Source organism: Rhinoderma darwinii, chromosome 4 (assembly GCF_050947455.1).
Source record: "Rhinoderma darwinii isolate aRhiDar2 chromosome 4, aRhiDar2.hap1, whole genome shotgun sequence".
Lineage (NCBI taxonomy): Eukaryota > Metazoa > Chordata > Amphibia > Anura > Rhinodermatidae > Rhinoderma > Rhinoderma darwinii.
Window position 1 is genome coordinate 93,732,684 of NC_134690.1, and position 25,488 is coordinate 93,758,171.

General features: G+C 42.3%; 1 protein-coding gene across 2 annotated transcripts in view; it reads right to left on the minus strand.

Moving 5' to 3' along the window:
- Positions 1 to 24,383, minus strand: part of HDLBP (high density lipoprotein binding protein) — a 36,577-nt gene extending 12,194 nt beyond the window's left edge. Inside the window, exons 1-23 of one of the 2 annotated variants that reach the window (XM_075861371.1) lie at positions 24,245 to 24,383; positions 15,099 to 15,165; positions 13,502 to 13,602; positions 13,267 to 13,421; positions 12,751 to 12,966; positions 11,645 to 11,851; positions 11,278 to 11,493; positions 10,040 to 10,246; positions 9,847 to 9,954; positions 9,222 to 9,326; positions 7,674 to 7,752; positions 6,842 to 6,981; positions 6,653 to 6,757; positions 6,451 to 6,564; positions 5,488 to 5,574; positions 5,264 to 5,395; positions 4,931 to 5,149; positions 3,287 to 3,508; positions 2,338 to 2,556; positions 2,099 to 2,243; positions 1,859 to 2,007; positions 1,617 to 1,721; positions 438 to 572 (exon numbers count right to left, since the gene is read on the minus strand). In XM_075861371.1, the coding sequence (XP_075717486.1) occupies positions 438 to 572; positions 1,617 to 1,721; positions 1,859 to 2,007; positions 2,099 to 2,243; positions 2,338 to 2,556; positions 3,287 to 3,508; positions 4,931 to 5,149; positions 5,264 to 5,395; positions 5,488 to 5,574; positions 6,451 to 6,564; positions 6,653 to 6,757; positions 6,842 to 6,981; positions 7,674 to 7,752; positions 9,222 to 9,326; positions 9,847 to 9,954; positions 10,040 to 10,246; positions 11,278 to 11,493; positions 11,645 to 11,851; positions 12,751 to 12,966; positions 13,267 to 13,421; positions 13,502 to 13,577 (3,141 nt within the window). In that variant the 5' untranslated portion in view covers positions 13,578 to 13,602; positions 15,099 to 15,165; positions 24,245 to 24,383. Of the gene's footprint in view, positions 1 to 437; positions 573 to 1,616; positions 1,722 to 1,858; positions 2,008 to 2,098; positions 2,244 to 2,337; positions 2,557 to 3,286; positions 3,509 to 4,930; positions 5,150 to 5,263; positions 5,396 to 5,487; positions 5,575 to 6,450; positions 6,565 to 6,652; positions 6,758 to 6,841; positions 6,982 to 7,673; positions 7,753 to 9,221; positions 9,327 to 9,846; positions 9,955 to 10,039; positions 10,247 to 11,277; positions 11,494 to 11,644; positions 11,852 to 12,750; positions 12,967 to 13,266; positions 13,422 to 13,501; positions 13,603 to 15,098; positions 15,166 to 24,238 lie in introns of both variants that reach the window. The other variant, XM_075861372.1, reaches the window with a different exon arrangement.
- Positions 24,384 to 25,488: the final 1,105 nt, after the last annotated feature.

The window sequence follows — 25,488 nt, forward strand, 5'->3', positions numbered from 1 at the left end:
GACTGATTGACAGTCGGCCTTCAGTTTGTAAATCTCTAATGCTGTGCCTTTTTAACACTTTAGATGCAGTGTCAATAGTGACCGCATGGGTTACCATGGCAGTCGGGGATCCAACAAAAACGTAACCTCATAGGCTCCCTGTCTGTGATACACGGATAGAACCGGTTGATCTCTTATATAATGTTTGAAATACCAAGTACTAGTGGGGGGGGGGGGGAACAATACAGTAAACACTAATCAATAAAATTATATGTTCCCCAAAATGGTGCCATTAAAAATTACACTCGTCCCACAAAATAGAACCCCTCACGCAGCGACGAAAACTCCCCTAGCCCAAAAAAAAAACCAACAAGTTTAAGGGGTTAGACAATTACATATTGCTAGCTACTTTGAAACCCATCATTGTCCCCTTTATTCACTGTGAACACGCCACTCACCCGGTCCTCCTGTTCAGCCTGCAGCTCCTTCACTCTATCAAGAAGTCCAGCTTTGGCGCGATCCAGGCAAGTAGAAAGCCCAGTGATGGTAATTATATCGCACTGCAGCTCCGGGGCTGGCACTTGGATATTGACCTAATGCACACAACACAAACATCTATAATACACATTTTAGGTATCCGGCAAAACACGACTTAAAACCATGAAAGAGGTTGTCCCACGAAGCAAAGTAAAAATTCAATTATTCTTTATAGAAAAATATAAATTTCAAATTGGCAAGATACTTCTGTACAAAAGATATAACTATTTTTACCTCTTTTGCGCCCCCGGCTGTTTTTATGGTACTGCTTTGAACACGTCCTTCCGGCGATGCTTTTGCTAGAGGACACGCCTGTGTAGATTGACTCAGTGTGTAGCCGAATCTATCGCGGTCACGGCGACGCATGGATACTTAAATTATTAGCTGCCAGGGACTGTGGTATTGTAACAGCAGGGGGAACGCAGACTGAAGGAAGCGATGTGGCAGGTGGCAGAGGGCCAATGAAGGAGAGACACATGCAAGGTATTATGGGGCTTGTAGTAAATATCCATAGTGCCATCACGTGTGCCTCCACTGAACCCCGCCCGTTTAGCATGGAACGGAGAGTACCATAAAGGTACATTTTATTTAAGGGATAGGTTTAAAAAGTCCCTATTAACATTTATACATGTTGGGTAGCTTTTTGGAGCAAAGTGTGTTGTGGGACAACCCCTTTAAATAACTGGTGTTGCTGTTCAGTCCCTAAGGTCCTGTTCACATCATTGTTTGGGCTTGCCGTTCATCTTTTTGGTCAGAGGAACAGATGAACGCAAAGACAAACTTAATGTATTGTTTCCAATACCATAGATTTCAATAGGATTTGTTTGGTTTCTGTCTGAGTCCGTTCCACTAGGTTTCGTTTTTGTTTTTTTCACGGAAAAAATAGTGTAGTGTGCTGCGCTATTGTTCCCATGAAAAAAACTGAAACCTAGAGGACGGTCGCAAACTGAAAAATAAAATAAATAAATACTATTGAAATCAATGGTTTTGCAAATGGAAACGATATTTTCCGTTCATCTGCTCCTCTGACGGAACAGATGAACGGAAAGCCCAAAAACGGAAGGCAATTGCTGATGTGAACAGGCCCTTACATCACTTACCTCAAACTCCTCCATCATCTTGCGGATACCTGCTCCTTTCTGTCCAATGATATAACGATGGAGATCATATGGGACCTCCACCTCAATGCTGACTGGAACTAGAACCTAAACAAATATAATAGGCCACATTATCTTTTGTGCAACATCTCTATTTTACACCATAAAAAAAAATTCCTAAGGCAGGCAAGGCGCTCAAATTTCCAGCTTCGCCTTACTCAATCCTCTCAAAACCCATCACCAACCTTTAGAGCTTCGCAAGCCGAGTCACACCTCTCCTTGCGTCCAGAGATCAGGATGATGTCACATTTTTTAGGGGAGCCTGGGTCTGCAGCAACTTTATTTTCAGCCCCTTCTTCTCCATTCTCTTGGGCTAGTGATTCAGCATTAGGTGCTAAGGAATAGAAGAGAAATTAAGTTTCCCATACATATGTGGTTCCAGACCCAGCCACCATTGTTATCCAAACTAATATACAATTCCATACCTGCCTGAGGGTTCTCTTCACGGTCAGGGAACTTAATCTGTACACCGTGTTCTCTTGTTATTTGCTGGATACGAGAACCTTTCGGACCCATAATGGATCGATGGAATCGTTGAGGGATCATGCACTCAATAGTGACCTGAGCCTCCTGAAACACAAAAGCGAGACATATCAGAATTCCCATCGTAATAATGTTAACAAATCTTGCCAATAGAAACTAAAGCCATTAGGTATTCGCTTACCAAATCTTCAATGATATCTAGGATCCGTTTTTTGGCGGCCTCAACACACTCCTTTGCACCCTTCAAAGTAACGCGATCACTCTGCACACTGGAACGAGGGAAGCTGACCGTTACACCACCGTACTCTTCGGCTATATCCCGCAGCACTTGTCCTCGTCTGATTACAAAGTGACGGTGGTGCTTGGGGTCCACAGACATTGTGTCTTCAACTATGTTATCCTTAAAAGAAGTAAAAAAAATAAGTTTTAATAGGCTGCTAGAAAAGAATGCAGATTTCAAGATATCTGCAACATCAGATATAGCCTGGTAGGCAGTAAAACTAGCCCATACATATTAGACAACACTCACCTTTACACTTCAGCAACTTGTAAAGTGAAAGGTCAACCACACTTTTTTCCTGGATATGACAATGCAATGGTCGTCTGAACCAAGGCACAAATGAGTGGCAGGTTCAGATACACAATCCCATACCAGCCACGGTTTGTCTCTTTGTAGCTGGCCACCATACATTGTCAGCCACTCACCACCATACATTGCCAGCCACTCACCACCATACATTGCCAGCCACTCACCACCATACATTGCCAGCCACTCACCACCATACATTGCCAGCCACTCGCCCACCTAGTGAGCAATCTTGACCAAGAGGAAGTTGTATGCGAGTGGCACTGCAGAGGACTGCCAGAACCACATGACAGGGTCCCCAGAAAGCGGGACAGTGAAGAAGGTACGCTGATCCCTAAAACCCGCTTTAGATCATGGGAATTGAAGGCTGTTCTACAAGCAGCTAGAGAGAAGGTATAAATACTCGATTTCCTAGCAAAGCTTAGAAACTGAAAGTGGCAGACATTTACATGGCTTATGATGGGCAAAGAACAGCACCGTTCCCCAATTTTAAGCAAACAAATTAAAAAAATAAAAATAAATATGAGACATGTTAACTTCTCACCAAACTTTTGATGAGGAGTTCTAGTTCCTTCTGTGCATTTTTTACTGCCTCCTCGGTGCCCACAATGGTGATAAGCTGCTGGTCCTTATCTTCAGCGGTGGGGAAGATAATACGGGCCCCAGTTTGGTCACGCACCTTGCGGATGTTTCCTCCTCCTTTACCAATTAAGAACTTGTGATATTCTGGTTTAGCTCGTAGCTCTGCTGTAAAGCTCTTTATTTGCTGAAGGAAATTAAAAACTATTACAATGCCATTAAAACGTAAGACACTCAGGTAAAAAGTAGGAGTAACAGCTGCAACGCATCATAAATTAAGTCATTGTCACAGTCTCATACTAAGGCAAACATACAAAAGAAGCAAAAATGTTCCAGCACGGGTATTCACTCTATAATAAGGTATGAAACGTCACATTTCAGACAAGTGTCCTTAGTCCTAGCTTGCACCTGTATGAAGGCCAGTTCCTTATAAACCTAAAAAGCATCATGTTATAAAACCAGCTAATCATATGAAACTAGGGACTACATAATATATCCACACACACTATGTAAAGAGCAGTCTATATTGAAACAGGCGAGCAACATTAGTAGTAATATACCAAATCCGGTCTTATCTTTAAATTGTAGCTAAACGTTTGACAAACTTCTGACATGTCATAGTGACCTGTCAGAAGTTTGGATTGATGGGGGTCCGAGCACTGAGACCCCCACCAATCGAGCACTGAGACCCCCACCAATCGCTAGAACAAAGCAACTGAAGTGCTTGTGTGAGCGCTCAGCCGCTTCTTGTCTGTTCAGCTTTTTCCTGAAAGCCGATGTATCGGAGTACAGGCTCATAGACTTTCTATTGAGTCCATATAGACCACCTCTGGTGGGTCAATTAGGCTACATTCACACGAGAGTATCAGATTCAAAAGCGTGTGTTGCGTTATTGCATTTGTGCTTTGCGAGTGGAATGTGTTTTTCATGCACTCGCAAAGCACATCATTATTTTTCAATGGAATTGATGCATAAATCACGCACAACACACGGATGTGCATCCGTGTGCTGTGCGTGATTTTCACGCACTCACTGACTTCAATGGGCGCGCAGGTGCATGAAAAACGTGGCTTGTTTGAGGCATCAGACAGGTCTTAATAGTCCGATTGTCAAAGCGCCTTATTTGCAACCGACATACTGCAATTTGCATTTATTGTAGTGTTACAATTAATGTAATTTCTCATTTCATACTTGGTTACTGGAAATCCATGCAAATGTACTAGATTAGCAAAACTGCATGTTTTGGCCTTACTATGTCCGCAGCCATAAAATCCTGTGTTACTTTGTTTATTTTCATCATTGTTTGTCGTAGTTTTACTTGTAAATCTTTGTCAGGGAAGCCGTTCCGGTCAATTTTATCTACTGTCCTTTTAACTGCCTTTTTTAACCCTATACATACATTATCTGCTTCCTGTTGATATTCATCATACCATAAACAGTTCCTTTTTGTTCGGCTTAGTTCTCCTACTCTAATGAAAATTAGAGTGTCAGTAAATATGCCCCAATTAACATTGCAGTGTTTGAAAATGAATACTGCTGCACCGGTATACGCACATAAAAGGATATGCAGCATGCACGAATTGTTTAGGGGTGGAAAAAGAAGATTTACCTTTTCCTCTGCCAGTTGAAGCAGCTGTTTTTTGGCCCTCTCTACATCCTGAGCTGGTCCACGAATAGTAACTGTATCACTTCCAGAGCCCTCACTCGGGAAGTGGATGTGCACGCCTCCGCACTCCTCCATAATGGATCGGATAAAGCGTCCCTTAGCTCCAATAAGGGAGTTGTGCAGTTTAGATGGGATGCTGACCTCCATTTCGGTTATGTTAGCCTGAAACAATGGCCACCAAGGACAAAGAATGAAAATCACATATAGAGCAATAATGCTTCTAATTATCTTAAAATTACTACATTGTTAAGTGGAATAAAGCCAAAAAACACTTACAAGTTCCTTCTGAATGGCCAGAATTCTATCACGCGCAGCCTCACAGTTTGGTTTCTTCCCAGTAATGACAATCATTTCGGAGTTGCTGTTCTCAGCTGGTAGATCAATCTTAGTGTTACATTCTTCACGAATCTGAACAGGGAAGCAAGCACTCCATATAAGAAAACCAGGAGGAGGAAAAAGACCAAAAACAAAACACACTAGAAGTAAAAGTCAAAACTAACCTTCTTAATATTAGCACCGCCTTTTCCAATTATGTTTTTGTGGAACTGCTTAAAGATTGGTACAGAGATCGAATAACTGTTCTCCACCTGGAAAGCAAAATAAAAGCATTTATTTATTTTTATTGCACATTTGTGTTTCAGTGGGGTGCTTTGTGCCAAACTACTTACCGATCCCTGCATCTTGTATTTTTCAGGTCCAGCGCCGCTAACCTTATCTTCCCTCTGACCTGTCTGGAGCCACTGCTTTTGAATTAACCGAAACTCAGGCTCTCAATGCATTCCTATGGGAGCCAGAACGAGGCTCCATAGAAATGCATTGAGAGCCTTACTTCCGTTTTTTTTGAAAAGCAGAGATTCCAGACCAGGGCAGAATGAAGATCACGTAAGCGGTGCTGGACCCGAAAAATGACGAGATGCGGGGATCGGTAAGTCTTTGTACACAGCACCCCACTGAAACACTAATGTACAAATGGAGGGTGCAGTGACAAAATAAAGTGAAGTGCTTCTTTAAATGTAGATAAAGTGAAGTCATGTCAAAACCTAAATAAAATAAAAATTGCTCAGTAAAAATCCATTGTGTACAAAAACATGACTTTAGTCATACTCCGACATACCTGGTGGTACACACAAGCTGAAGAACACAAGTAAAAAAACATGTCTAGTGTCTACTAAGAATAGGTCGCTATATGCCATGACATCAAAGTGATTAAATGTCCAGTATACGAACGATCTTCGGTAGACATCTGCAATTTTGCACGTGCCTATGGACTTCTATGGGCAAGTCCAAGAATAGGACATGTTCTACATTTTGCGGATCATTTTTACGCCCCTGATACACATCTGTAAATAGACGGTGGCCTATAGAAATGAATGGGTCCGCAGATTATCTGTAATTACGGTTGTGTGCATGGGCCTAAATAAGTATAAAGCAGAAACTTTGAAGGTGTCCAAATGTGTCCTTACCATCTCTATTACCATCTTCTGCAGATACTTTGTGCACTTCTCCACCTCATTCTTGGGGCCACGCACCTGCACAATGTCACTCTTGTGAGCAGGATCTGGGAAATTAATGATGACCTAAAAAGGAGATTGTAGGACATACCTATTAATTGCTGAGAAATGAACAAATCTATGAAGACGGCCTAAAGAAATAAAAGTGCCTTACATCAGGGAATTTTTCACGGATCTCCCGGATTCTTTCACCTTTTTGTCCAATTATTGTTCTATGGAACTTTTGCTCAATGATCAAGTCCTTTGTACGCTCGTTTTCCTAATAAAAAAAAAAATTAAATATAGTTACAACACTAGAGAAGGCTTTTCCTGAAATCTATATGTGAATTACGGCTTGACTCACCATCCGTAAAGCCAGCTCAAGCAGCTCCTTCTTTGCTTGCTGCACACCTTGGGGATCTCCTTCAATGCGGATCTGACTGCTCTTCTCACTGTCCTGGGGTATGCGTACAGACACTTTGTACTGCTCTTTTATCCGATTAACTAAACAAAGTCACCGACGTAAGTAATTGCAATTCTTCAAATGTGCCTATGCAGTTTTCACAACCATACTAAGAGAAAAGTCACTGCCTCTATAATCAAGAGTCCAGAAATCTTTACATCCATTTATAAACATATGACCCTTAAAAAGAGGGTATACTCGATTTCTAATGTTACCATATATCGCTGGGTTATGCCATCACATTAGGACCAAAAGGTGTCTGACCTTTAGTACTCCCATCCAGTTGCTGTGCAGGAAATTGCAACACCGCTCCATTCAAGAGAATAGGACTGTATTGCAGATCCAACTGATCAGGAGGTGATGACATATTCTAGCCATATACCACAAATTCCAGAGGCGGGAGAACTCCTCAATATCGGACTTACAGAAAGGGCTATTCTCCGGTCATGGGAATAAGGCTAGCAGTCTCCTTAGTCTATTTGTTCACATAACTTTCAGGCACTATGTTCAGCGTGATAGTTTAAGGAGTGTCGGACGTGTGCAACTTTATGCCTATGCAGTTACAATTTGAGTCAACCGCACGTGTGTAAGACTACGTATGCCAAAAGGACACTATTGGCATACGTCTGCCAAAGTCTATGGGCACATTCAATACACCAATTGTAGTGATCATCTGATATGAACCAAAGCTTTACTACTGGTCTCCTAGAACACTTGTGCAGTAACTACTTACTGTTGGTTCCACTCTTTCCAATGAGGTGCCTGTGGAATCGGTGATCAATATTTATTTCTACAAAATCCATTCGGGAGATCTGAAAACGGTAGAAAAATTATTAAAGCATAGTACGAAACGACACGAAGGTCTGACTAGTGTACAAAACATAAAGGAGCTTTCCTCATGCCAAAAACTGTGCTGTCATGGTAGCACCCAAAACCACAGGCATCAAATGGCATTTCCCATACTAGAAGGCCATCACAGTCTACGAAGGACCAGAGTGTATTATTGCATCATCTATTCTATATCATTAGACCTAGAAAACACATTTTATCCCTTCAAAATTATGCATGAGGGCAATAATGTATGCATTTTAACTTATTTCAAAGCTCAAAAGTAAAAATATTAGTGAAGGCAAATAGGAAAGTGGCATACACAAATACACCACCAAGCCTTCAGATCTGGCACCAACAATAGGCCTATACCAATCAGTCAAGTCAGTCCTTGTAGCAGAACAAACTTGCCTTGAAAGGTACTGCTTAACAAAGCCCGTTACGGTCATCTCTTCCACTGGTCCCGGGATTTTTTGTATTAAACATGACCTAATAAACCTTATAACTTTTATACGGAGTGCTGGATATACCTACACTATACACCACTATTATCTCTTCCACTAAGCCTTCAAGTGACCAAGGAGGGTGATACAGAAACATTTCTCCATGTTATCAGAGGGGCTACATGCTATTTAGGGGATTTTCCTACAGGGGTGAGAAGATAAAAGTTACATATCTAATCACCCCATTTGTCGACACCGTGACTCTGATGTATACTGCCATTTGGATTGCTGCGCTTTTTGGTCTTTTCAGTTCTGTTGGATACGTGAAGATACGTGCAAGTAGACATAGGCATAAGTGGCATTTATCAACTTTGCCCATCTTAAACTTTTATTTCAGATGGTGTTGTGTATCCAAGCCTCTGCTTGAAGCAGAAAAAAGGGTTTATTAATTATTTTTTTTATATTTTTTTTACACGTTACAATAAGATGCAAAACTGCATGAAGGTGCACATGATTGTAAAGTGCTGGGTGGCATTTATACATTGTGAACGGGGCCTACTGCAAGAAAAAAAAAAAAAAAAAAAAAGGTTTGCGGGTATAAAATGTAATTTTTAAAATGTTATCATTCCGGTTTTATTTGTGAATGTCAAAAGTGATAACCAGTTATAAGAAACCTGTGAGCAGTTCTCAACAGTGGGGATCCACTGATCACTAGAACAGAGGGGCTACAGCGTTCTTAAGAACAGTATGGTTCCCCAGTAACTGTTGTCGTTTATTTCGAGTTCCAGATAGTTTGAGAATCAGCAAGTACCGAACAGAGGCGACTATATGAGCAAATAAATCTAACGCTACACGTTTATGTAATGAATGCTATGAAATTCATAGAAAGAGATCACTTGCATAAAACACAAACGGGCTGGTATCAACAAGCAATAGTGGATTTAAGTTAATCCTGTAATTGGCATCACAAACAGTCTCGATCGAGTACACAAACTAATAAAACTTCTTACCAGATCAGTGACAAGTATTTCCATCTGCTGCTGAGCAATGGCAACATCTTCTGTAGGGCCCTCCAGAGAAATCCTGTCCTCACCTTCTGTAAACTCAATGTGCACCTGTAAAGAGACCCTTGATATGATCTTCCTATCCAGCACACTTATGCACAGCAAATATTAGGGGGGAAATGTATTATTCTAAGACTGGCGTAGAAAAGTCGCAAATGCCTCAAAAGTCACAATTTTGAGGGGGAAAAAAAAATTACGACGTGCACTGCTCATGTCCCTTTAATTCAAAGTGGATGGGGCTTAGTGGAAGGGCATGTCCTTCTGCGGCATGACAATTTTTCTAAAATTTACGCCAGAGACTGATGTAAATTATAGCGCAGATCTACTCCAGCTTGTGCTGGAGTAGGTTTATCTTTGGACACACAGACGGCCAAAGATGTGCCTAATTTATTGAAAGGGATGAGCCTTTTAATTCGGTGCATCATCTTACTCTAGCGCTCTTTACATTAAGACTGGCATATGAACAGGCAGTCTCCATAAATTCCACCACCACAGATCTGAGATTGGGTAAGGCTTTTTCTATGTCTGGGAAGTTGGTACGGGTCTGAAGCAGAAGAGGTCAGCTACTTACCTTTGGTATCTGCTGTGTGATCTTTGCCAAATTTTGTCCTTTTTTGCCAATTATGAAACGATGAAGCCACGATGGAGCAGAGACTGCAGCCACAGTGAAGCTGTTCGCCTAAGTGAAGCAAACAGGTTATTTCTTAGCTTTGCTTTCTAATATTAGAGATGTACAAGACCCACCAAAAAAATGCTCCCTTTACCTTAGCATACACTTCAGTCAGTGCCTGTCCCAGTTTCTCAGGTTCACCCCGCAGGATGACGGTCTCGGAGGTGCTATCGCTGGGTGGTATCTCCACAGACACTCCTGTGCGATCCAGGATCTCTTGTAGGCTATTGCCTTTAGGGCCAATGACATACTTGTGTTGGGATTTCCTCACTTCTACTGCAATGCTGGTTGTTTTCTTTTTCTACGTAAAGAAATGTATAGAAAATGGCAAATTACATTAGGAACAACAACAACACTGATAACTAATAGTCCACTGTAAAAATCTAACTTGCACATAGCAGAATAGCCCAATATTTACTGTACTAGCCCACAAAGGGTTAGTGATATGGCTGAGTATTATGTCTTACCTATAAAAAAATATATATATTATATATGTATGTGTGTGCGTGTGCGTGTATGTGTGTGTGCGTGTGCGTGTATGTGTGCGTGTATGTGTGCGTGTATGTGTGTGCGTGTATGTGTGCGTGTATGTGTGCGTGTATGTGTGTGCGTGTATGTGCGTGTATGTGTGTGCGTGCGTGCGTGTACGTGTGTGCGTGTACGTGTACGTGTACGTGTACGTGCGTGCGTGCGTGTACGTGTGTGCGTGTACGTGTGTGCGTGCGTGCGTGCGTGCGTGCGCGTGCACGTGTGTGCGTGCGTGCGTGTGTGCGTGCGTGTGCATATGCGTGTGCATATGCGTGTGCATATGCGTGTGCATATGCGTGTGCATATGCGTGTGCATATGCGTGTGCATATGCGTGTGCATATGCGTGTGCGTGTGCATATGCGTGTGCGTATGCGTGTGCGTGTGCATATGCGTGTGCATATGCGTGTGCATATGCGTGTGCATATGCGTGTGCATATGCGTGTGCATATGCGTGTGCATATGCGTGTGCATATGCGTGTGCATATGCGTGTGCATATGCGTGTGCATATGCGTGTGCATATGCGTGTGCATATGCGTGTGCATATGCGTGTGCATATGCGTGTGCATATGCGTGTGCGCATATGCGTGTGCGCATATGCGTGTGCGCATATATATATATATATATATATATATATTTATTAGGTAAGCCATTTTTGGCATGAACGGGATTATTTCCACTTAGAAATACAAGCATTTTTTAGACAGCAGGAATGACTTTCATCTGTTAAAGTAGAGACGCTATATGGTAATACCCAGGTTGAAATAAAGGAAGTCAGATTCAGCCAAATACAGGACGCCTTTACCTTTTCTTCATAAATTTGCCGGATTCGAGCCACTGCCTGGGCCAGCTGATCTTTCTCGCCCATGCATACGATTTCCGTTTTGTTGACACTTGGAGGAGGGATGTTTATTCTTGTTCCGGTTTCGTGCATGAGGTCATTCACCGTTTTGTTGTAGGGCCCAGCAATGAAAGGGTGGTAGGCCTTTTCAACCTCCAAACGTTCCACTGCTCGTTTATCCTGAAATATGATAAATAATGTGAGGAAAAAAAAAAAGAAGAACCGCATCCATCATATTATAATAGTCACCAGTGTGTGTGTTACCTGTACTAAACTGAAAACAAACACCACACACAGCACTACCTATATATTCAAGATACCTTTCCCTTACCTGTTCGGCTGAGATGAGCAGAATCTCATGCCGTGCTTTTTCAATGCCCTCTTTGGTGCCAGTGATCTTAATTAGGTTACTGGCATCATCGGGCCGGGGGACTTGAATCTTGGTAGCGGTTTTCAGTTCCAAGTCCTGCAACTTATCTCCACTTTTCCCAATCACAAAACGATGGTGTTCCTTGGGGATGGCAATGGAGGCAGATGCCTAAAAAAAACAACAAAAAAAAATAATTAAAAAGGCGTCGTCTGCTTGTTACAAAAAGAAGCTAAAACCTCCATTTAACTGCTGCAAACTGCGGGAGAACCTAGCAAAAGCATTTAATTCCACTGCATTATCACCCAAAAGAAAAAGAAGCGTTACACAGTGCCCAAAAAGTAATGCACAGAAGTACCAGAAAGGCAGAGACTTAAGTGCGGATTTCTCTATGTATACACAGCTGGATCGCCCGCAGTGTAAAGCCAATAGAGGACATTTTAATGCTGGGTGTGGATGAATGGGAGGAACGACTCTGCCTTACCCAGCTATTTTACGTAGCTATACATAATCTCCACACTTTGTGCAATACAGTGTTCCATATTAAAAATATATAAGTCATTCATATAGCTTTATCTACATTATCCCAATAATCTTTATTTTAAAATTCGGAAGTGGTCAGATATTCCCTTAAATTATAAAACATAAATTTCACAAGTCATAACAGTACATAGGTGTGCACGTCACATGGATCTAGATCACAGCTTAGGATAAATTCAATGTGACCTGTGTTACTGGAATTTCCAACCACAAGTAAATGAGACCAGCAAAAGACACAACTGTACACAATCTGACATAACAAGAACTCCCATCCTTCGATACGCAACACGTGGGAAACATCGGATCTCTTGACAGTAGAAACTGGCAGAAAAATCTGTTGATATACACAACACTAAAAGTGTCCCAGTAGGTCTTAAATTAACCTTCGGAGGATTTACATTGCATCAGGCCCAGAAATACTTCTTATTCCCACTATAGTTCTCCCCTCAGAGACTCCACATCTATCCCCCTCAGCAGACGAATAATGTCAGGACTACAAAGTAGCCTGTGTGACACGATAGCCATCTTACCTGGGTCTGTAGCCGTGTCACTATCTCTTTTCTTGCCTTCATTACAGAATCAAGCTTTCCAGAAACCATGATTGACAAGCCTTGATCTTTGGCCAGGGAAAGCTCCAGCTGCGCCCCAGTCTTCTGCATGATGTCCAAGCAAATCTTCGCCTGCTCACCCTCCCCAAACTGAGCCATGTCCTTGTATTTACGCTCTTCCAGGGGAACATGAAACACCTAGATAAAGGAAACCTTATTGCTTTAACACAGGATTTGCTCTTAAACACAAGAAAAAAAAAGTAGTATTTTCCGATAAAAGTAGTATTCTAATATTGGGCTAAAAAGATGAATGGAGCTTGCAATCTAATACAGATCAATGAGCGAATATGGCTGGAAATGACGAACCTCACGTGGAGACGGTTCTCTTTGCAGCACTCAAACATAATGACGCTACGCCTTTGCAGCTATGTGAGGAAAAGGGAATGTCTAGCATAGGTTTTATAGCATTCTTATAACATACAAGAGGAGTCAACCAACCTGAGTGATAACGGAAGACTTGATAGGCCGAATTTTGCTCCATGCACCTGCGGGCTCAGAAGTGGTCTCGCTGCCAAGAGCCTTTTCCGGGAGGGGTGGGAATGCATCTTTGTAAGTGGGGGGATCATTTTCCTCCTCGGATCCAATGGCTGCCACTGTGAGGAAGTCAAATGGTTGACTATTAAACTCACAAAGGAAGAAAAAGTCTTCTAAAGCAGACAGACCCTGCACTAACCTCTGACCGTTGGTTGGGTCAGCCCACTGCGATGTTCATCAAAGCTTTTCTGGGTAAGAACCGCCACCGAGCTCATTGTCCCACGCAAATCCGTGTAACCACTGCAACAATGAAGTCATTGCTTAACTTTAAAACATAGTCAGCATTTAAAAAAAGCTCTGAAAACTTAGTCCATAAAATAAAATGTACATGTACTTTTAGTCTTCTTGGTGAAAGGGCTTTATTTGCCAAACGCCTTATTCACACGAACGTGTCTCAACTCAGAAGTGAAAGACTGACGTTTTTCACAGCTGATTTACGTCCGTGCGGGAACCAATTTTATATATCCCTCAGAGATTGATTCTTTTGAGGGATCTGTTAAAACGGGCAAAAATAGGACATGTCCTATTATTTCACAGGCCATTTACACAGTCAATCAAAATGCCTGTGTGAATCCAGCTCTACTAGACACAGTTTTTAAAGCCCTATTAGGGCTCTTGACCCCACTTTGTGCCAGGGCAGAGAGCCACGAATAATCAGCGGCTGCCGCTCTGGCAGACCTGGCCTGTCCATGTAGAACATGGACGGCCATTTAATTAAACAGCTGCCATGCCATCAATAGCGAAGTTGACTGCGCTATTGATTCAGTAAAAAAAAAAACGAAACCTGACGGAATGGTGACAAACGGAAACCATTAGCAATGTTTCCGTCACCATTGATCTCAATGGTGATGCAAACGGAAGCCAAGGTTTCCGTTTTCCATTCCGTTGAGGGGTTCACCTGACAAACCTCCGACGGAATCCCTCAACGGAAAGCCAATGCTGATGTGAACAGGCTCTTCGTGAAAGATACAACTGCTCTGTATAGAGAATACAGAGCAGCTGTTTGTAAAAAAGTAAAAGCTATTTTTAATAAAATCTATATAGTTAAACCAATTACACAAAAAAAAAAAAAGCCTTTCAGAAGGTGTACATAGCCTTTAAAGAGGCTCTGTCTCCACATTATAAGTGCCCTATCTCATACATAAGGAGATGGGCGCTATAATGTAGGTGACAGCAGTGCTTTTTATTTAAAAAAAACTATCTATTTTCACCACTTTATTAGCGATTTTAGATTTATGCTAATGAGTTGCTTAATGCCCAAGTGGGCGTGTTTTACTTTAGACCAAGTGGGCGTTGTACAGGGGAGTGTATGACGCTGACCAATCAGAGTCATGCACTCCTCTCCATTCATTTAGGCAGCGCATAGGGATCCTGCTAGATCCTTATGTGCTGTCTTATATGAACACATTAACAATACTGAAGTGTTTAGACAGTGAATAGACATTGCACGGGATGTCTATTCACAATCCCTGCACTTCGTTACTGTTTCTGTGGTAGTATCTAAAATCGCTAATAAAGTGGTGAAAACAGATCGTTTTTTTTTTAAATAAAAAGCACTGCTGTTATCTACATTATAGCGCTGATCTCCTTATGTAGGAGGTAGGGCACTTATAATGTGGTGACAGAGCCTCTTTAATGGAGCACAGAAAAATGGGTCACATCTGCAGATTACGTAAAAAATGATAGAAACCATTAAAGTCAATGGGGTCCATTGAGCACCATGTGTGTTAACTTACCAGCTAAAGGGTCAAAAGCCAGAAAGTCCGTCCGGTGAGCTGAACGCTTTTTTCAGCCTGCCAGCTTCTGCAAAATGCAAAAAAAAAAAAAAAGGCAATGTCAAAGACACGACAAAAATACAGACAAGGTCTGGGAACGTCTTAGACAACGCAAAGAAACAAAGACAAAAGTTTGCTCCAGTTTGATGCACTTTTTAATTACAGAGTATGAAAATACCAAAATTTCCCAGAAACCAAGATCAAATACAAAGCACCAATATACGAGACTTGAGTAATAGGTCCAAACTACATCAGCATATAAGGCAGGACCAAGTGACCTAAATAGCTCAAACACCGAATGGTCTTTACTTTATCCCAGTTGAACAGCTTTATTAATAGGAAAATGTTGCACAAGATGAATTACCATTTTAGCAACAAACAAAAACAGACAGGTCGAACCACTACGATGATCATAAGAGACGATCATTAATCCTATGCACACACGTGGAAACATTTCTACTATGGCCATTGAACAAACCGTACGATTTCAGTTTGCAAACAGTCCCACTATTTCTTGCAGCAACCGTTTCCTGGTCCACGGCACGAAAACCTGACAATGACTACAATGTAAAGGAGTTATTATGGCAAGGTATCCTGAATGAATCTGCTTGCATCTTGTTCTATGTTTACCAACGGAAAAACAGGTGAACGATTTCATAGGAAATTTTAACTTTGCTACCGCAATAACTGCATAGTTCCCACAACAGATGCAAAAAATATACAGTATATGTAGGGGCTGCCATTACATAAACTAGTAGATACTCACTCCCTGATGTGCCCTGCCCCCACAGCGCTGAGGTCGTTTTATGTCGCTCCAGTCTCGGAAGCTCCTGCAGCCGTCACGTGCGGTTCATCAATTGTTTGCCTCAGCTGTGATACTGCCATGAACACCACGTGACCACTGAGGATAAATTCAGGGACCGGAGCGGCGAACGGGACCTCAGCACTGGAGCAAAGGTTAACTTTAGGGGGTAAGTATCTGTTCGCTTATGTTATACCATCCCCTGTTCTGCTGCAGATATTAAAACGTCCTGGATAACCCCTTTAAGCAGTGAATCCCAACCTTATTACCATGGGGGAATACCTGGAAATGTATTACAATTCCAGGAAACCCTGATTGAAACTCGTACCTCAAAAAAAAAAAAAAGCTTGGTTTAGGAGTGGATAGCCCGTTTTATATTACGGGTGAGATTTGTTGCCCTCTTTACCTCTACGCACCCATGCTAATCATTGGGCAGGTTGCCACCTCTACTGTAAAAGTTACAGGTCTTGCTGCTGCCTTGTGGGGAACCTCTGACCTCCAGTGAACCCTGGTTGGAAATCACTTATCAAAGAGGCTCTTCAGCAGCTGTCATGTGTATTAAGCAATAGTGTGATCAAGCTGCTGCAGATCATAATCCAAAACCTCAGATGCGTCAGACCTGTTTAGTGAAACGGAAGAGGTTTCAGATCAATGGTGGACAGGAAGTTCTCCTTTCATTTTAAAGCGGTTCTGCAGCAGCTGAGTATTTGAAGGAATATTGGGTCCCTTTATGTATTTTATAAAAGCCATAAGCAGTGTGTAGTCATGGAACTCGTTATTTACAGAAAGAGTTAGATTATATACGTTAGATACAACTTTAGTTTGTCAGTTCAGGCTCACAGCTAGTCATCCGATGGCCATTTTCACATCCTCTTAACTGTTGAATGTCAACGTCACCATTTCTGAAAGCAGTAGTTTCCCGGAGTTGAAACAGATGTGGACAAGCAGCTGTATTCTGCTCCGCACCCATCTACTGCCAGCACTGAATATAGTATGTAATATTAACACAGGGTTAAACAATTATTATGGACTTCAATCAACCCAAGAGATTGACAGAGGTCCCTAAATAATTCTAGAAAACAAGTCGGCCATCTTGTTTTGTGCACTGCAGAACACCGGTGGGGCTGATACAGATGTGGCCTCCGTCTCACAAGTAGGGAGGGGGGCCCCATGGGAAGAACAGGAGGTGCTGCATGAACTCCCTCATGTAATCCACCAGTCACTTGTCGTTCTACTATTATCCGTCATAACCAAGGTAACATTGTGCTATCAAGAGCTGCATACGACGAGAGATCCTTGCAGCACCGCTGCAGAGCTACCGTCCGTCTTCTTCTGGATTACAGCAAGAACATGGCAATAACAAAAATAAAAGTCAATCACAAGGGGATAAGGAGTTCTCCCAAAACACGAATAGGACAAGTTCTTGAGTAGTTTTCTTCCTTTCCGCCATTTCTCGGCTTATAAGCACTCCTGGAAAAGTAGTGTCACACAATACGCAAGGCTTCATCATGGGCCCTCATGCAGCTTTCCTAGAGCCCTGAACAGTAAATCTGTGACACAAAGCAGGAGCTTTATCCAATTACAGACTTTGCCATTCAAGCTGGATGGCAATCCATGTGGGACCGGTAATGGCAGCCATAGTAGTCACCCAGCTTTCCCCCAAAAAAAGACAAACAGTATATTTAACGGGTTGACAGGAGAGTGCTATTAAAGAGGCTCTGTCACCACATTATAAGTGCCCTGTCTCCTACATAAGGGGATCGGCACTGTAATGTAGGTGACAGTAATGCTTTTTATTTAAAAAAAACGATCTTTTTTCACAAAGTTAGGAGCGATTTAAGTTTATGCTAATGAGCTTTCTTAATGCCCAAGTGGGCGTACTTTTACTTTCGACCAAGTGGGCATTGTACAGAGGAGTGCATGACGCTGACCAATCGGCATCATGCACTCCTCTCCATTCATTTACACTGCACTAGCGATATAGATATATCACTATGTGCAGCTACATACACAAACCCTAACATTACTGCAGTGTCCTGATAATGAATACACATGACCATCCAGCCTGGACGTCATGTGTACCCCTTGAGAAAGCTGACGGCGAAACGTGCGGCGGGGGCGGTCAGTGTGGAGTGTTCCTGCGTGCTTCCGATCATGCAGTCCATGGGTTTGTGCAATATCCTTTATTTATAAAGCATGGTCTTTGTTTTGGGTGCAACTTGGAGCTCTAGCTGTATACTCTTATATGCATGCACAATTGTGTGCTCTTCTGTTAGGCGCTAAATATATTTATGTGCTTCTGTTGTCCAAATACTTGATCTATATGATTATCTTTTCTGTAGATATCTGCATTTGTTACCACATCACAGGATGTTTATAATATGGTAGCATATATACTGGATTATTCACGCAGCTCCTCCATACTCTCCTTTTTAACTGTGTGCTATATTGTTTTTATATTTTGATGGCCAATGTGTTATGTATATTTCAATAAAGTTTATTTTATATTGTCATGGTACATGACTTGTGCTATGTGTGTTTCATTTTCTGGATATACTAGTAGTCTTCACAGTCTGGTATAGGTATTGATATTTGCTTTATGATTTGTGTGAACGCATTATTGTTTGGCGCATGCCAATGGTCTATACTCGTATAGGTATTCATCAGCTCGTCTGAATGTAGCCTAAAGGACATACAAAAGCCAATGTGTTACAGTATATAATGCACTCCTAGTGGGAGTTTTATTAGAGATTTTTAAGTAAGGAAAGTACCTCAACCCCGAAGTCCTGTTTGTACAGACACTTCATGAGACGAGAGGAGAAAAGACAAAAAACTATATTATATACATCTGGACCTGCTTTTGTCCCTTACACCATAGAAATGACATGGTAATCGAGCATTCAGGAAAAACATTGTTTGGCCGACCACTGTATAAAGTCTACGGCCACCTCTATAGACACTTTCTGGGTAACGCTTCGCTCAAACCTGCGTTAGGGCTCCGTTCAGGCGTTTCGTTGGACCTTTTAGTCAGGGTTCCGTTCATGGGTTCCCCTGACTGAAAAACAGAAACCATAGGTTACCATTTGCATCACCATTGATTTCAATGGTGACAAATTCGGTGCAAATGGTTTCCGCTTGTCACCATTGTTTAAGGGTTCCGTCGTTTTGCCGGAATCAATAGCGTAGTTGACCGCTATTCATTCCGTCAAAACGATGGAACCCTTAAACAACGGTGACAAAAAGAAACCATTTGCACCGGATCCGTCACCATTGAAAACAATGGTGATGCAAATGGTAACCTATGGTTTCTGTTTGTTTCAGTCAGGGTTCCGTTCACGGGTTCCCCTGACGGAAAGATCCAATGTAACTCTTGAACGGCGCGGATGTGAATGAAGCTTAACCCGTGTTTGTCCTTGTGATCGCTGTAAGCACTGCATCACACTTCGGGAACATCGTGGGTCAGACAAGTGCAGAAAGTGTAATCGATCATGAGCAATGTTGGTAAGATGCCAACATTAGTACTAAGGAGTTCACACCATCATAGCAACCGGTATTCATAATACCTAAATTCTCAAAAATACGACACGGCTCTGCAGTTGTTTTCCGTCAATTGGTCTGAGCAAGAACCCTACCTTTGCTCTATAGATTAACCCCCCACATAACACAAGGACGCAAAGTCTATCATACTCGGTAAAGCGATCACAGTTCAAAGGTCAGGCCTAGTCTGACATTGTACAGCTTTAAAAAGTCCCTTTGTTGCCTAAGTGTACAGCTCGCTCCATCTGCATACACTAAAGTCTTCACCAGCAGATGTTCGGTAATTACTTTGGAAATAAAGATCAGAATTGAGAACAATTTAGCGCAAACTTTAAATGAAGAGCGGTAACAGGTTTACTTAAAAACACATCAAATACATTGCATATGGATACATAAATGTCTGTCCTGAGGGCAGAAAACATACCCTGTAAAAATATATTCAATTTTAAGGTAAAGTTACCACTGCAAGACAAGGTCTTAAGCGGTGAGCCTTCTCCCCCAACCCAAAAGGTTTACTTGACTGGTTATTGGAGGGTTAAAACCAAGCAATCTGTAAAAGCGACACTGATTTGTAGGCGGTTTCATGTCATACATGTGAGGAGGACGGTCTGCTGCGTACACGAGGGCTCAGCGAGGATCACTGTCATCGTCTAGAGTTGGCAGGTGTGTATGTGCGGAGAACGAGTTACATACAGCCCAAGAGCGTGGAGCTGTGAAAGGCTGGAGGGACAAGCCCCTCTGTACTGCCACCTCAGCACAGCCTGTATTACCGGTATGGGGGAGGGGACAACTTAAAGGGCCAGAGCTCCCTGCCAGCTCAGCATACACAAGAGTGCTCTCAGTTTGACTACGTTTTGTCTGAAAATGCCAGTTGAGTCTGGAAGAATTTAACTTTACCGTAACTTTAATAATGTTACTTAAACGGTTTGCTTCGAACGTTCTTGCTACTGCCATATGGTTAAAAAAAATTAAATAAAAACGCTACAAAAAAATAAATGTACAAATGGAGTAGAATAAATCTAACGTCTAGAAATAGTGTAATGTAATAAAACTTGACAGTCTACTGTAACAGAATTGGTCTTACTACTGATCTACCATATTGACAAAAAGCAGCCATTAACAAAGGACACATCGCTTCTAAAGGAAAAAGAAAACCCTCAAAGCTTCATCACAAGCCGCCCCTCTTTACCATACAGATTCCTTCAGATCTTAGAATGTTTGGAATTATGGAATGTGCTTTCAGGGAACAGAAGCTATGAGAGAAACCCGTGGCTAAGAAGCCTTAAACATCCGTGGCTAAGAAGCCACTGTACAAATGGAGCAGATTCTACCGACCGGGACAGCGACAGGCACAATCCCTGCATTAAAGTGACAGCCTATTGTAGAGCTCTAGAAGAGGGAATCCCAGATTATGACCCTATAGCTCGTATTTCTAATATACAGATCTAACACAACTTCATACATTTCTAATGTGGTCTGACAATTAGGCTGGGTTCACACGACCTATTTTTAGGCGTAAACGAGGCGTATTATGCCTCGATTTACGCCTGAAAATAGGGCTACAATACGTCGGCAAACATCTGCCCATTCATTTGAATGGGTTTGCCGACGACCTGTCATTTACGCGTCGTCGTTTGACAGCTGGCAAACGACGACGCGTAAAATGACTGCCTCGTCAAAGAAGTGCAGGACACTTCTTGGGACGTAATTTGAGCCGTTTTTCATTGAATTCAATGAAGAACAGCTAAAATTTACGGCCGTCAGACGACTCGCAAAATGCGAGGAGGAGCAATTACGTCTGAAACGACAGAGCCTTTTTCTCCTGAAAACAGTCTGTAATTTCAGACGTAAAAGGCAGCTAGCGTGCGCACATACCCTTAAAGGCATATCAGCAGCGACAAAACTTTTATGCCTCCATTTTCTGAATCAGAATACAACAAACAATGAGGGAAGATACTTTAGTATTAGGCCTCATGCACACGACCAGAACAGTTTTGAGGTCCGCAAAACCACTGATTCTTTGCGGTACATTTGAAAACAAAAACAAAAAAAAACTTCAGTAGTGCATTGGTATCATCAATACTCTCAGAAATGAAAGAATTTTAAAACAAATGCAGGGACAGTCGTGGCCCCCACGTGGATCAGTGATCAGTCGTGCGCGCGGGGATATAGAAATGAAAGCGGCCACGTGCAAAATTGCAGATAGCACACGGACAGAAAACTATGACCGTGTGATAAGGCCTTCAGCTGGCGTGACACTTCCAAAGTAAGGCCTTACGCACACTGGATGGAAATGATGCAGGATTTCCGTGTGTAAATTATGCAGCGTTCACTCAACATAAATGGACACGCTGTTGATTGAGAATCCACATCGCAGGTAAATTTATGCACGTGTTTTCCGCAGCTTGTTCAAATCTCTCCACTTTGCTGGTAATGTAATACGCTGCGGGATTTCCAGATGTAAATTCTGCAGCATTTCCGTCCCATGTGCAGGAGGCCTTACGGTCGCACCAGAGTCAGCAACTTGCGTGTGCCTTTCATTTAGTAGTTTTCCTCTACTTATCTTGCCATTAGACATGTAGTTGGGCATACAAGACTAAAAGCATTTTTATGAATTGTAGATAAACAAATAAAAGGTGCAGACAGCTGCAGAGCGCCACCTATTTAATATTTGCTAAAAAAAAAAAAAAAAAAAAAAAAAAACCCCCAAAACACCAGTTGCAAGCCACCATGCAAGTATCGCAGTCTGTTTCTTGCAACTTTTCCCTGTCGGGAATACTTTGTCACACCCCAATCTAACCTGTCACTGCGTAGCCCCCAACCTAAAACTTTAGGTGAATGTTAATTTCCAAATCCAAAATCCTTTATGTATAAATCTGTAACACAAGATTAAAAAAGGTTCTGACTGTCCGCATCAGGACATACAGCAAAGAGAAAGATCTAAAAGACCTTCAGAACTTCCTAGAAAGCATTAACTAGTTCCTATGAAAGTGACTTCAGCCCCTTAAGAAATAGGAACACCGTTCCAACGTGGAGGACCATAACAATCCCCACCATAATGAGTGAAGAAAGCTGGGGTCACGTGGAAGTACAAGCATGTTTACCGCACACGTCTTATGTTATTTAACCTGCTCAAAAAAAGCCCATTCAATTGCAGGTCCTTTATCTCCTGCGTCTGATCTACTTGGGGCCGTGGAATTCTTAGGATACAGCGGTCTTTATATTACACATACAGATGTTTAAAAAACCCTATGTTTTGATTCAGAGAACGACCTGTTGGACAATAAGTTTTATTCTGCATGATTAGGACACTGTGGCAAGTTGTTTGTCAAACGCAGATACGTCGATCACTCAGAGGAAAAAGACACTAAAAATATTCCTCAAAATAAGCCAGAATGTGCGCCGGAGAAAGCCATGTGTTTATCAACTGATCACTAATCCATAGAATAGGGCGCGTCATCAACTAAAGTTACTTGTGCAGCGAGTGAGTCGGATTTTCACTTGCAGAGATTGCAACATACACTGCTGACTGGGAGATGGATTAGGAGGATTTCACCTCCCCCTCGCCTAACTCTACATACCCCTCCCACCCCAGGCCTCATTCTATGCCAACGTCACCATTTCAGGCCCAGGTTAAACCTCTGCTACTGGCTAGTTACAGGATTTAGCCCTCACTTCTCCAGGTGAGTGACAGGTCGCTTATTAGGAAATGCAAACTGCTGGACAAATAACATGTTTATTAACAAACACCTGCCTTGCCATTAACACCAACTACCCCACCATTACACTACCATATGGCATATATGCCGGTGCATGCCAACAGGTAGAGAAAACAGAGGCGGCACCGCCACTAAGAGATTACAAGTAAATGTTCCAATATATTAACTGGATATTCTAACACAGCTAGATTTGCAACTGACACAAATAGTTACACGTGGAAGAGTTCTACTCAAGTTGGAATGATGGGGGATAAAAGTATCGGAAACTTTTCTAATAAAATGATCCATACGCTCCTCAATCTTCCAGATTAGACTGCCCAGGAGATCAATACAACGATCATAGAAGAGTAAAGAGTGGATACGATAGATCTGCTCACTAGAAGTTATCCGACAGGTTTTGTAACTTCCAAGTTAACCTGATGAGCCACAAATAACTCACTTTACTGCACATTAAACATACATCATGGACTTTCTGCAGACGATCAAGCACCCTTTTATTTGATCGATTTGAAATTTTTCTATTTAATAACATGTATTGTCGCTTTAGAAGACAATTGTTGTTACAGTAGTCAGGGACAAGACAGATACTGGGCAATGAAGTTAGGTCAAGGCTTATGAGGAGATGCAAGGAAAGTGGATCCAGCTGGGACCAGGAGGGGGAGATCTACCGCACAAAGACAGATCTAGTAGCGATGGGGGGGGGCTGTGTGGAGAGATTGCTAAGAAGGGATCCAGTAGTTCTATGTACAGCACGGAGAATGTGAGATCTAGCAGAGCCGATTGTGGGAAGGCATCTATCTGATTCAGCAGAGGACACAAGCAGGGCGCTGGCATGATGCAGACACGTAGCAGTCAATGACAAGTCCCGCTCCACTGTCCCAGTCTCACGCCGCCTACCCCAGCGATGACTCCACGTAGGCAGCAGCAGCTACCCGCCCTGCCCAGCATACTTCAGAACCCACCCACCCCTGCAGTGTCCCCCGACCACATACAACACTGACTATGGAGAACAAACCAAAGCCTTCCCCAGCCCCCTCTCTCACACTCACTCCGTGTCCCGATCCGCTGACTGCCGGGGAAAGCGTCGGCCGCTTCGTCCAGCGCTTATATAGAATGAGGCTTAGCCTATCAATTAGGGGAACGTCATCAGCCGCGACACGTCAGCCAGAGGATGGGACTGGAGAGGGATCCGAAGCACGGAAGCGGAAATGCGTCTCCAGGAGACAGGATGTAACTTTTTATTTTTTTTATGGATCAAACTTTATTGCTTCATTTTAGGTTAACAGCTGTGTTGTCGTAGTGTTATGCAGTTGGACGTGATTGTGAGGTGGGGGGTTTGCTGCGGTGAACCATTACAATGTGTATTATATATGTATTTTCCTACAATTACTATGGATCCTGAACACGCAAAATATACGAAGTTTCATCTGTATTACATATTGATTTTAGTATTTCATAGTTGCCAACATTTTAAAAAGAATTCCAGGGACACAGGGTGTGGCTTCTTTTGTGGGTTTGTCTAATGCAAGCTTCTACGGCACGGACACCTTTCCGTAAATATACTGGAACGTGTCCGTCGGCCATAGAAACGAATTAGCCCATAATTACGGACCGTAATTACGGACGATTTTACGGTTGTGTGCATGGGGCCTGAGGGTGTATTCACACGTGCGGTTTTTGTTCAGGTATTTTTAAGACCTTTTTAAAGCCATTACCAGGTGTGGACCATAAAGGACATTAACTATGTCTCATTCTATTTGAATGAACTCCTGGTTTTGGCTTTTAAAAAAAAAGCATTAAAAAATCTGAAAAAACCTGCATGTTTTGTCCATACTGACGTAACGTCATGTGACCACATTGTAGTCTAGTCTTTCTACCTCATGGAAGGATACCATCGACAACGGATAAAAGAAGAATTTTGATTGTCTGGAGTTTATTTTCTATTTTGCCCCAGTTGGCAGAAATGTTTAAAAAAATCTGGACAACCCATCCTCAAAGTAGAAATGTAATATTACACATCACCCATGCAAATGAATTGCAATTCACTGTGGCAGCACTTAGCAGCAGCTCTACTCTGGATAGATGTGGAGGGGTTTTATGAGAGTTTGCAGGAATCTATGATCAGCAAACTACATTTCTCTAGGGAAAGGACAGCCACCTAGCTACAGCTGATGGGTAAAGACAACTAGCCTCCTAAATGCCGTCTGAAAAGTAATTAGATACATGGGAATATAAGTGATAATGATATAAATACTTTGCCCCTGGGGCGGTCATTAAGGGGTTAACGCAGGAT